This window comes from Gobio gobio (assembly GCF_949357685.1).
Source record: "Gobio gobio genome assembly, chromosome: 4".
In the NCBI taxonomy this organism is placed as follows: domain Eukaryota; kingdom Metazoa; phylum Chordata; class Actinopteri; order Cypriniformes; family Gobionidae; genus Gobio; species Gobio gobio.
This window is the reverse complement of record NC_137100.1, coordinates 23211626-23225513: the sequence shown is the minus strand read 5'-3', so window position 1 is coordinate 23225513 and position 13888 is coordinate 23211626. Positions and strand designations below refer to the sequence as shown.

Genomic DNA, 13888 nt, shown 5'->3' with positions numbered 1-13888 from the left:
AAGGTTTCATTAGTTAACATTAGTTAACTATATTATTTAACATGAACTAATAATGAACTGCACTTATAAAGCATTTATTTATCTTTGTTAATGTTAATTTCAACATTTACTAATACATTATTAAAATCTTGTTAACATTAGTTAATGCACTGTGAACTAACATGAACAAACCATGAACAGCTGTATTTTTAGTGACTAACATTAACAAAGATGAACAAACAGTAACAAATGTACTGCTCATGGTAAGTTCATGTTAGTTAATACATTAACTAATGTTAACTAATTAAACCTTATTGTAAAGTGTTACCAATATTTTTGTGTACATGTATACACATGGAGAATGCAGTACCTCATCAAAAAAATTCTGTTGCAATGGTTAATAGCGACAGATCTTTTCTTCCATATTGTGATGTACATCCATAGATTACCAGAATGGACAACTGTAGGGCGGGGACTTGATTCTACCCATTGGTTGTTGATTAGATGGAGGCAGATCTGAATCAAAGACTATAGATCTATAGAGAGACGGTTCACACCTATTGCTCATGAATGGAAGAAACTGCAACGCGCAATATGGCTGAAAAGTCCCGCCTTCTAAAGTAAAAGAGCCAATCACTGATTGGTAAAGTCATTGCAGCTGCTGTTAGAAGCTCCGTTTCCCATAGAAACCTGAGACTTGTGCTTAGGACTGCACATGCGCATGGCAGGTTTAGCCGGAAAAATATGCTTTTTGAGCATAAGAGACAACATTTATGGGACAGTTCATGTCAGATTTTGTTTTTGCTGATTTGAAATATCTTATTTAGTTGTGAGTTCGGCAAGCAGTATTTGAGATTCCAGGATTTCCCCCTTTCAAATTGATAGGACTTGGTCTTGTATGCCCGATAGCTGCCCGGAGGCGATGCAAATATGGCCGCGGAGTGAACAAACTTTCCTTGATAGGGACATTGTCTGAATGTAACCTTGTAGTCAATTGTAAACAACAGGCATGGTTTAAGCAGACAAAATGGTTGGACAGGTCTGGCATATGTCACCAGAATCTGTTGTTTCTCAAGTTCTTTTAGTTATATTTTCATTTGAAATTACGAAGAAGAAATAAAGCGTTGATGAATAGTTCAAAATAAATGAACATGCATTTACAAAATAGAATTTTCTTTTCATGCTGACTTTAAGAAGAAAATAATAATAATACAAAAAAAAAGGGGAAAAACTAATATAAAAAGAATGAAGTATGCAAAATTAAGAATGGGAAAGTAATGTGTAAAGCAGTCATATTTCAAAAATTATTAATAACAACAGTTGAACAACAGTTACCAATAATTAAGAAAACAATAACAAAAGTGTTTGCTGATGTGTTACTTTTTTGATGAGTTATTTTTAAAATAATGGAACAATTATTTTACAATGTAAAAAAAACACAAGATTTTCTTGTGACTTGATTGTAATCATACAAAACTATTGGTGATAGTGTAAAAGGTGTAATGGAGTTTCATATGCCTCTAACCGGATGAAAATGTAAACATAATGACATGGAAATAAATTGCAAACATATAAGGGAGACTTTTAAGTCCACCACACGTATACACCATCATACATGTGCTCAGGCTATAAACAATTGCTTCCTTTTATTATGGTCCCTTCAGATCACACATCTGGGATTTATTTGTTCTCTGTTTATGCATGGCACAAGCATAAGCACCGATGGCAAGACACATTCTCTTGTTCATGGCGATGGAGACTGGTCCTGCTTCCTTCACTGACTCTTTAGTTCTATGCTAGGGACTTCTCTCTCCTTATGTAATATATTTCCATAGTTTAGGGGGAGGAAGGGCATTGTTCATTGTCCTCCTCAGCAGAGCAGTTCCAGTGTGGGGATCACAAGCTCGTGTGTATGCATTTAACCTGTCTTTGATCGCTTGTGCCAGCCTATGATTTGTTTTGTTTACTTTGAAGAGTCCTTACTAATTAGGTTTCTGTGAGCAGTTTTTTTGTAAAGAGATTTGCCCCAGCAGGCACAGATAAACACAGAAAACTGTTGATGGAACAGTTGGCAGACTTGGCACTGTTACAGAAGCTGCGGCGAGAACGTTTGCTCTTAATCACATACAGTAGCCTCAAATTGTATTTGTAAAATGTATTTATATTACTGAAACCGCACTTAAAAATGTATGAATGTCATTGCATTATGTAAGAAAATATAAAACCAAGTGGTATTTATTTAGTCTGGCTATCACCAGACCAAGCTCAATTTAAGATTGAACATGGTCTGGGGAGTCTGCTATGTATTTTCTACTGCACAAGAGGCGTGATCAACTAGCATAAATTAAAAGACTCTGTATGCAATTGGATAGTTTTTCAACCAATCAGACCACAAGAGGCGTGATCAACGGGCATCGATCCATCGCTTCTCTATCCGTCATTGTGTTAAACACGCCAATAGCGTGCCAGGTGGATAAGCCAGTCTGTGATTGGTTCTCGCAAAAGTGTAACAGAAGCAGTAGAAATCAATGTACAGGTTTCCAGACTGAGTTGCAGGGCGAAATCAAATCGCGGGCAGATCAGGCTGGGTTTACCCAGTCTAGTATTTATTATTTATTTTAAAGAAAGATTTTTACAAAAATAATAATAATAATAATAATTTGAATTATTTATATATACATTTTTATATATGTTTTTTTTCTAATGTAATTGAATTCATGCATTTTTATATGTCCAAAAGTGTCTAAATGTTTTTGGGAATACTGAAATATATCTATATTTACACTACCGTTAAAAATTTTGGGGTCGGTAAGATTTTTTTAAATGCTTTTGAAAGAAATCTATCATGTTCTATCAAATTTGCATATTTCAAAATAAATTCAAGAATGTAATATTGTGAAATATTACTACATTTGAATTACTGCTGACGCTATGGGGACGTGCCCGTGCCGAACCTGGTGTCTGAGGCACATGTACAATTCGAAGAAGAATTGTGCGCACATTCCACAAACTTTTTGCAGGTGCTAGATTAGATGAAGCATTTAACTCGAAGTCAACAAGAATCTGCACACTGCTACTGCTGCTCCCAAAGATTTATTAAAAAAAGACAACGTTTGCGACCCAAAGGGTCTTCGTCAGGCAAACAACAAGCACAAAAAGGCACATGTACAAACATGTCATTCAACGGCTGATGCAGTACGATGACGTTGCAATGTCTGTCCCAGCATATAAGAAGGGCGTCTGAAAACACGTCATAAGATTCTTTGTCTTCAGGAAGCCGCTTGTTTGTCAGATAAAGCTATCCTCCTTGATGCCCTTGGGCCATCTGGGCCATTTGGCACTGCCACTGGGATGGTGGTGGACAGGTTTAGAGAGGCGAGAATGCAGATGGCTGCTTTCGGGAAGTACATAAGTCGTCTACGCCCCTTTCCAGGAATGCGTTCCTGGGAAGAAGAGCAGAAGAGGAGTGTGGCTGGCCGGCCTCCCCCTCCGAGGAATGGGGGGGGGGCAAAGGTGGTGCAATAGAGATTGCTAATGTGTCGTCATCATGACGTATTCCCAGTGGTACACGCAAAGCATTTTGGGATTCCGCGGCACAAAAACGGGCGCCAGTCTTCCTTGCATGGAGGGAAGAACGCAGTGTTCAAGATGCCGTCTACCTACTGTGTTATAAACTGCAATAGTCGTTCTCACGATAGAAGTGGCATAAAGCTTAAGAACGGGGTATACAAATATAAGTAAACACTTTGCAGTTTGAATGATGTCCTGCATGAACAAAATGACGGAGTATATTTTTGTATGTGTCCACTGTTCCGCGCCCCCCTCTCTCAGGCCGGCTACACACTGCAATCGTGGCGTTTTTTGTGTCTTTGCACACCAGAAGCGTGTCTGACGCGGCGATGCTGCTGCTAGGTGACATAGTAGAAGGCCTATACTTCATGTTAAACGCTTCCAACGTGTCGCGTGAAAGATAGGCGTCGGTTCTATTTGTAGCATGCATGCGTTTTCCGCGCGGCTCGAGCCGCAGGTAGTGTGCACGCTCTAACCTGTTAACATGGGAGCCGAAATAAAAACGGACACGCCACGCTTGCAGTGTGTAGCCGGTCTCACTCACACACACGCACACAGGTATGTTCAATTCGGACTGCATGCAGATAGATGAGAGAGAACGAGGAGTGTGGTGCTTAAAACATTAGCATAACTTTGAACGGACGACAGTTTTCTGCCCCATTTTTACAATCTCCAGGTCCTAGACCCATCCATCTGTAAAAAAGACTGCAGCGACTTGAATTCTGAAAACTTTGTGTGTGTGAACGCACAACACTTAATATGTAGTTGTATATATATGGGTGCTGGAAGTTGGGCAAAAGTTTGACGTCCCTTGACCAGTCGCTCAGCTCGTAAGGATCCAGTCCTTTGATTCCCTTTATTTTCCTCATCAGATCTTGTCTTTGCATTAGGATTTAGTTATAGGCGATATGGTCCGACAATGTTTTCTTTAGCCCGCTGCATTTTATAGGATTATATTCTGTTTTTCTCTCTAATTTTAATTATTTTCATGCCAGAACACTAGCCTGCTATGCCAGGCCATGTAAACGGGCCAAACATACCCATAATTCTTTGCATTCTGATGACGTTACCGCCCAGTTGGTCTCATGTCTTAGCGATCTCTATAGGAGAAAGCCGTACACAGATCGGGGAGCTCTGGGTGTGGTGAAGAAAGAAGAGAAAGGTTGAGCATGGCTGAGGCCCAAGCTCTCGCCCCCTTTTTTCATTCCCTTCAGCTTCTCTGCTTCCCCTTTCCAGTAAAGAGTTCCTGGGGAGAAGAGCAAAAAGATGCAAGTTCTTAAGCTAGCTCTCTTTCTGAGGAACTGAGGGCAAAGCAAAATTGTTTTAAAAGCCACACACCGATCTGGGTGCTGTGCGGTTGGGAGCCTGGCTCTTGTGGCAATTAGTAGGGCTGGGGCGGTCTAAACAGAGGTTGGGTCCATTCCTCACCCGAAGAGTGAACTATAATTCTTACTGTAGCCTGAGAAGCAGACTGTTTTGGTTGCAAGGCCCGCTCACCCTCTTTAGTGGATTGGTAGCATGGTGTAGTTGGTATGGCATCGCCATATAGCGTCAGCAGCTGATGCAGCTTAGAAGTTCCCTCGAAAGGGAATGTCTAGGGCAGGGATGTCCAAACTTTTTTAAAAGGGGGCCAGATTCGATGTTGTGGAAATACCCGGGGGCCGGTATATATATATATATATATATATATATATATATATATATATATATATGACATGTTTTGTTTCTTGGAAACATGACAGATTTGACAAAAGCTTGAACAGACAGTAGAGTAGCTTGAGATAAGAGACAGGAAATGTATAGATATTTAACAATATCTGTACAACTTTAATCAACCAAAAATTTTTAATGGGTAAAATTTCAATATTATTACTGAGTTAGAACTCTATTCTTATTTAAATTTAATAAGTGCTCTATTTAGATCACCACAGGTTAAACCACACTACAAAAATTACTTTTCTTACTTGGTATTTCTGGTATTGGCAGATATGTTTTAACCAAAAACTCACTTCAATTTCATTTTATTTTCCAGAAAATATATCTAATGTCATTTAACTTAGTAAACTGATTTTGTCAACTGATTTTTTTCTTCAATTCAAAAGAAGAGCATTTATTTAAAATAGAAATCTTTTGTAACAATATCTGTGTTGCTCTTACTAAAAACCTGTGCCATGGTCTTATGATTTGTGTATGTTTTGTATGTTTGTTTATTATGTATATATTGTGTGTGTGTGGGGGGGGGGGTGTTTGAGTATTACTCACAATGTACATCGTATTTCAGAGAACTGAATCTTACCATAGAATTTCCGTTCTTCTTCTTGAATTCTAGTCACTGGAAGTTTCCTCTCTGTTATTGTGATCCCAAAGGTTACTGCCAATTGCCTAGCCAAGACACATAACACCACATGACTTTTCACTCACTGTGAAGGTGTCGATGATGTCTTCATTACATTTACAGTCCCTATAAATTTTCATAGAAGGAGAGGTTCTTGAAGTGGTACCTCTGAACATTGAAGATTGAGTTTCATGAATGGTTATCTTGCATTAAACCACTGGTCCCTTTGAATAGCTCCATGGGTTGATTCTGATTTGTTTTGTAGGATTTTTTTTTTGTCATTGTTTCTTGTTCTTCTGAATGTAATTGTTCAAAAGGGAAAAGTCTGTTTCAGTCATCAAGTCATTACCAATCTAAATACAATATATACATATATATAAAAAAATGCGTCTGCCAAATGCATATATATATATAAATATATATTCATTACTTGAAAAAGAGCAGTTTGGACATTCTGTGAAATATCTTGGTTTCAACACTAGCAATGGCTGTGGTGCCCCCTCAAAAATGTTAATAAAAAATAAATAAGTGCATGACATCCCTTACAAGAAATGTGTAATGAAGCAGTTACAGTACATAATCCAGTAATGCTGTAACTCTCATAAAAATAACACCTCAAGAGGTATTGCTACCAAATAAGCTTAAAATGCTGTCTTCCCCTCATTATGAGCTGATATGAGAGTTAATTGGTCTGTCCCCAGACAGTTTAACCATCTGCTCAGCCGTTAATGAGTTGGTATTGGTTTGGAAGTGGTTTGCTGTTTGTGTGGAATCTGTTGATGTGCGCTTTGAGACCTGTTAAGTTTCTCTGCATTTATTACTTTCCATCCTTCCATCCAGGGAACATTTGTTAACCGCTGGGATTGTACATGCTGGTTTCACTTTGTTCTTGTGATTGAGCTCATTGGCATACAAAAATTGTCATCTCATCATGTCAAAAGGAATGAAATTACTTGTGTAATGAGAACATACTGTCAGCCTAAGGTAATTTAATAGCAGTTTGCGGAAAATTATTCAGTTCCTGTAGAATGTTGCCTCTTTATGTGGAAACCCCCCAGGATATGATTAAGCGCATGTTTGAGAAGTGACTCCCTTAAAGGCACATTATCCTTGCTGTAATTTACCTCCTCTTGTTTGACAAACTAAAGGGGAGCCCTTATATCCTTTCGCAACACTTAGTCTCTCTTTCTCTCTGCTTAGGGACAGAAAGGACATCCTGGTCCCTCTGGCCACCCCGGAGATCAAGTGAGTTCCCATTCACACCATTTTTTTTTTTTTTACTTTCCACAAGAGGAGAATTAGAGGAATTAACAAGAAATTGAATAAAACTATTACGTTTACATCCATGATCAAAGTACACTTCAGGGGCCATATTACATAAAAATAACCACACCTCTGCAAACTTTCACAGCCCAAATCCATTCATTTCAAGGGGAATCAGCACTATAAAGAATTTTGTCTTTGGTGGCAAAGAAATTTCCCTATGCAAATGATGCATCTGTTTCAAGTTTTCGTGTTTGCTAGCTGGCAAAATATCAATACATTTTTTTAGAAAGTTAGAAATTAATTTAGAACTTCTCAGATCTTTTACGACTTGATGTTTCTGAAATACAGCCCCAGAGTATTGGTTGAAAATTTTAGAACTAAAAAAATATACAGAATCCGACAAAAGATTAACCCCCGGTTTCACAGACAATGCTTAAAGGGTTAGTTCACCCAAAAATGAAAATTCTGTCATTAATTACTCACCCTTATGTCGTTCGAGACCCGTAAGACCTCCATTCATATTCGGAACACAAATGAAGATATTTTTGTTGAAAGCTGATGGCTGAGAAAGGCTTCAGACAGGCCTCCATTGGCATTCAGTACACTTATACTCCCAAGACCGATAAAAGGCACTTAAAATGTCGTTACAAAGTCCATCTCACCACAGTGACTCTACAATAATCTTACGATGCGACGACAATAGTTTTTGTGCGCAAAAAAAAATCAAAATAACACCTTTATCCAGCTTGTTATTGCCTTCCGCGTGTGCCTCCACGACGCATGCGCGAGAATATGACGTAGCGCCGGGGTTCGGGAATCCATGAAATGCACACTCTAACCCCATTTTGAGCACTACGCCGAGACCTAAAGCACGATCAATGTAGAATCCAACAGCTGCGATACGCGCGTCTTCCTCTGATTGTAAACAAATCACTTCTGGGTCATCTGTCCGAACGCCGGATCTGCGTCATATTCTCGCGCATGCGTCGTGGAGGCACACACGGAAGGCAGTAACAAGTTGGATAAAGGTGTTATTTTGATTTTTTTTGCGCACAAAAACTATTGTCGTCGCATCGTAAGATTATTGTAGAGTCACTGTGGTGAGATGGACTTTGTAACGATGTTTTGAGTGCCTTTTATCCGTCTTGGGAGTATAAGTGTACTGAATGCCAATGGAGGCCTATCTGAAGCCTTTCTCAGCCATCAGCTTTCAACAAAAATATCTTCATTTGTGTTCCGAATATGAACGGAGGTCTTACGGGTCTCGAACGACGTGAGGGTGAGTAATTAATGACAGAATTTTCATTTTTGGGTGAACTAACCCTTTAAGCTAATCCTAGACTAAAATGCATGTTTGAGCTATTTTAACTGAAAGAATCTTGCACTGACAAATCTTAAAATACCGGTATGTCAGTGGCATTGTTTTGTCTCAAGATGCACACCAGCAATGTTTTTTTCTTGGGCACGTTTATAAAAGTTACTTAAATGTCCTAATTGAACTAAGGCCTAATCCTGGCTTAGTCTAAGCCCTGTCTGTGAAACCGGGCCTAAATGCATTATGTTTTGTCACATTATTCTGTCACACAATTAATGGCACTAAATTACAGTTTTTTTTATTGGCTTTGGTACTATTTTCACAAGCAAGGGGTACATTTTCAAAACTCATAGTGCTAATATCACAACAGATCATCAAAAGTGCACTTTTTTCAAACAGTTCAGCATATTTTCAATTGTGTTTGTACAATACACAAAACCACAAAGTATCCTTTTCACTACACAAAATAAGTGTTTCATCTTTATAAATGTTTAATTCACAGTAACGGGCTTTCATAAAGCTCTTACTATCAAACTTTTGATTTGCATCTCTTCTCGTTCAGTTTAATACCTTTGTATGTTATTTAATCCAACTGATCTTAATGGTTAATCAATTACCGGTAATCGATTTAATAATTAATAGATTTCTATTGATATTGATTATATAGACATAGTTTCTACTTTGTTTGCAATTTCCGAAATGGATAACCATATGAAATGAATATTTTTTTTACATTATTAGTGATTTATCTTAGATTATGTGTGTGTGTGTATGTGGCCTGGTAAACTCTACATTATGGGGACAAAATGTCCCCATAAAGATGGCAATATCCTAAATCCTTGTCCTTGCGGGGGCATTTTTTGGTCAAGCTTATAAATCACACAGAGTGAGTTTTTTTGAAAATGTAAAAATGGTTTAGTGTAAGGGGAAAGAATATAGAGTTTGTACAGTATAAAAATCATATGTATTTTTATGATATAAAATATGTATGTAACAATTAATATTACATCTAATCAGGACAGTCTTAGCCTGACAAGCCAGACCCATATCATGATGTTGGGTCTGGGAACACACCATTGGCAGGGCTCAATCTGAGGGGCGGGATAAATGGTTGTCTTTCAAATTCCCTCTGCACGCAATAGGATAGCGCTACAACCAACCAGAGCAATGAAGAAGGTGAAGCGGAGCTAGTTGATAGATTCAACTTTCTCCGTATCCGGTCGGCAAAACTCCGAACACATCTTTCTTTCTTAAGAATGACTTCAGTGCCGTTCTTTGTTCTTTTCTTAAAGAAAAGCTTAACTCCAAGTCCTCCAGAGTTGCGGCCAAAGCTGATTCGAAAGACCGCTGTTCGCCAGGTTCTTTGTTTGCAAGTAGCACGCAGAGCCGTCATTATGTTAAGCCCGCCCACTGACTCTATAAACGATGTGATTGGCCTGACCAGAGTTTGTTTTTTTCCAGCTCGCACGCCAACGGAGAGTTGCTACACTACCCTGGCAGCAAATTAGATTTGCTAGGGTGCGTCTAGATTTCTAGGCTAGGACAGTCTTACTTTGCTGCTCAATTGAGATGCACTCCAAAGTTAGTTAGTCCATAGTTAATTACACACGAAGCAGTGGACAATAGACACTGTAGAACCAACCCGATCTCACGGCAATTCGTACATATTTTACGAGGTGGCTAATTCGTACAAATTTGTACGACCTCACTCTCTTTTGCTAAATCGTACGTATTTGACGAGTTGCCAAATTCGTATGAATTCGTACGAATGACCTAACTCAAACCCCGCCCCTAAACCTATCCGTCACTGGGGCTTAGACAAAACGTACAAATTTGTACGAATGAGGTCTTACAAATTCGTACGAATTAGCCACCTCGTAAAATACGCACAAATTGGTCGTGAGATAGCGTTGGAAGAACCAATTTTAAAAGTTTTAAAAGTTTTAAAGTTTTGACAGCGTCAGTCTGTCTGAAGGTCTGGACTTTCCTCTGACTTCTGGTATTGAATTTCTGGAATTTTGATGTTGAGTTATAGTAGTATAATATTTTAAAATGCTTTCTTCGTTGTTTCATAATCTCACAATTCTCTGGTGGGCCACACACGCTCTGTATCTGTCATATTGACAAAAACGGCAAAAACACTGAAACTATTTACAGACATGCATAAGAATAACATGTTGTTTTAATAGAAATGCTTTTAACTCCTCTCTCTCTCCATTATGCTCTACAAGAAGAGCTTCCAATAATAATGACATATTTATTGTAATGGATATTTTCCTCCTTATTCTTTTTTATTCTCTCTCTCCACAGGGAGAAAGAGGACCGGATGGAAGCCCGGGTGCCAAAGGTTATCCTGGCAGGCAGGTGCAGTAAATCTTCTGTTGTGCTGCTGACTTGCACAGTACTCACAGATACGAGTATAATGAGACTAGTAGTAAAGTGTCAGGGTTTGTATTGGAGACTAAAAGAGCTTGCTCTGCCAATATGACCCCTTGTTTTGACATCATTTTTGAAAAATGAGAATTGTTTTTGGAATTAAGAGGCAATGAAAATGGATTTTATATTTTGAGCTTAATGTGCTAGCCCTAAATTAATAATTTTTGGGGTGCCAAAGGCATGAATGATACCTGATCTTTGGAAAAGTCATTGGCAAAAGATGATTCTCTCACTTTTGATTTTCTCAAAAAGATTCTCCTCTTAGATTTTCTCCCACTGCTGAGCGTAAATGTGATTGGTGGAAATTATTAGATCTGAACCTTGTGAACCACCAGATTTACATATTCTGGGAAGCAACAACAATTTACCCAATAAAAGTTTATTATTATATAACTTCACCATTAGACATGTTCTAGAAAATCCTACTGGAATTTAGTTTTTTCAGCTGATATAACTCTTTAATGTTTCCTTAAAGGTACAGTAAGCTATTTCTGATATACACTGGCTGTGTAAATTGGAGAAAAAACAGTCACACTTTATATTATGTATATTATATTATTATATTATTTATATTATATTATCCAATGCACTATTAACTATGACTTTTGCCTCAATACACTACTAATTACTGCGTATTAAAAGTTAAGTTTAGGTATACTAATATACAGCCAATATCCTATTATGCATGCTAATAAGCAATAGTTAATTGGACGCTAAACTAAAGTGTTACCCAAAAAACAAAGTGGATATTTAATTCACTTGGCCAAGTTAGGCTAGAGCACTAGAGCATATTTGCAAAATTTCAACAGCATAACTCTGTTCTGACCTCCATAAAATGGAAGACTTAATTTTATGATTCAAGTTGTTTAGACATAAAACTATTATTGAACCAATCTGCAAGCATGAAATATTACATTGTTTGTGTTTTTGTAGGGTTTACCAGGGCCTATAGGAAATATGGGACCAAAAGGCACACGGGTAAAGTTTTTTTTGTTATTTATTGGAAATAATTTTGACTGTGTTGGCTATAAATTAATCATCATGTATTCACTGTGTACAGTTAAGATGTTTTGCATTCCATGTTTGCTCCTGCTTATAAATTTGCTTTAAAGTGATTGAGCATTTATGTTCGGAAAGTTTTGTATGGGCTGCTGCATATTTGGTATTGAAACCTTGCTTTCTAGTTTGGAAACTGTGGAAGGAAATGATTGTAGACATTTACGGATCAGTTATTGGAAGTTGTTTTCATTATAAAACCTCAGAACATCAGCTCTGAAAGTATACCGCTTTCAGGGATTTGTCAGATGGGTTTTACATTATAATTCCACTAAAATTTTAAAACCAGTTTGGTCTTGTAAAGTATATGGCAGCAGTGTACATCCGAAGTCATTTCCCTCTTGTTATTCTTTTTATTCTCTGCCATAGTGCCATACAGATTTTATTTATGTGTTAGCATTATTTTTATGTTAATGTTTTAACATTGTTACATTTTTTGTAATGGTTTTTGATGTTGATTTTTACTATTATATCATAAAATGCATCATCTCATGTTTCTTTTGTCTTTTTCTCCTCATGATTCCATTGTATGTTCATTTGCATTAACCTTGTGACCCAACCTTAGCCATCCTGCTGAATGCCAGTGTGATCCCTGGTGTGAGGGTATGTGCCCTTGGACTACATCGTGGAAGCCAGCACCATGCAGTCCATGGGCATATACACTTGCCTCAAGGCCTAGATCTTCACCGAGCGACCACTGTCCTCAAAAGACCTTTGCAAGTCAATCTGCAGTTTAGCAAGGGATATTCGGACCATATCACTCTAAAGTCTCTCTGTTTGTTTCTTGTCTTCTTACACTCCCCTGGTTTAGGGCTTCATTGGAATCCCAGGTGTCTTCGGTTTCCCTGGACCTGATGGAGAAAGAGTGAGTTTTGCTGTTTCTGCACTTAAGTAATTTTTTCTAATTATGAAAGTTTTACACAAAGAATTGATCAGCAAATAGTTTGAATTTGAATAGAATAAAAATATTTAAGTGATGTACAGACATAAAAATCTGTTTTATTCTAAATGGAGCGGGTCATCATGGGCACCACCATATTGAGATCAGCCATGTCAAAAATGCTTACTTTAAGTGCTTTCAGCCAGTGTTTACAAAGCATAAGCATAAAAGTACATCTGAAGAAAACTAACACACCAAGTAATATAATGACAAACATGAGTGCAACTATAATAACTGTTATTCAAGTTTTGCATTAAAGTCCATTGATGTTCCCTGAAGTCTTTAGTAAAACTGTGTGGCATGATGGAGATGTATAGTCTTTGTTTTAGTTGCCCCTAGAGGAAATATTACTGGAACAAACCCCACACCATTACACATGATACATGTATCATTATTCCTTTCTAATGGTGGCTTGTAAATCCAAAACACTTGCTTTGAATAGGAAGCCTGGTGAAAGGGGCACGCTCCACTAAAACCACAGAGATCCCCCTTCAAACAGTAGTTAGTCTCAGTTCTCACAATATTTGTTCAGGAACCTCGAGCTGGTGAATTCCGGCCTGTAATACTTTGTGGAAATGGCAATATAAGCCCCTGGGAGCTGGAATATGGCCTGCTGCAGATTAGCCAGATCATGTCTCCTATTTTCAAGCCCAGAGGGACAGGGTTCATAGAGACCTGAGAGACCCTTTTGTGTACAAAGAATAGAAACTAAAGACCTTTCAGCATTCTTTTGCATCCATTTGGATAGGTAATCAATTAATTGGTTTGTTTTGTTTTTTTGCCATTTCTGTCTCTTTTTACCTGTCTTTCCTTGCTTTCCTTCTCTCTGCTGTCTCCTCTTAGGGTTTTCCTGGTGTTCCTGGGAAGAAGGGCAAGATGGGTAGGCCGGTAAAGTTTTCTCTCACCATCTTCTCTAGACAACCTCTGAATGACTTGCCTCTGTGTTAGATGATAGATAGATAGATAGATAGATAGATAGATAGATAGATAG

At 38.0% G+C, this 13888-nt stretch overlaps 1 protein-coding gene across 1 annotated transcript in view; it reads left to right on the top strand.

Annotated features, from left to right (window-relative positions):
* The window catches only part of col27a1b (collagen, type XXVII, alpha 1b), a 112063-nt gene that overhangs the window by 42829 nt on the left and 55346 nt on the right, over positions 1 to 13888 (top strand). The window contains exons 8-12 of the mRNA XM_079815247.1: positions 7085 to 7129; positions 10776 to 10829; positions 11835 to 11879; positions 12769 to 12822; positions 13741 to 13785. Of these exons, the coding sequence (XP_079671373.1) occupies positions 7085 to 7129; positions 10776 to 10829; positions 11835 to 11879; positions 12769 to 12822; positions 13741 to 13785 (243 nt within the window). The remainder of the gene's footprint in view (positions 1 to 7084; positions 7130 to 10775; positions 10830 to 11834; positions 11880 to 12768; positions 12823 to 13740; positions 13786 to 13888) is intronic.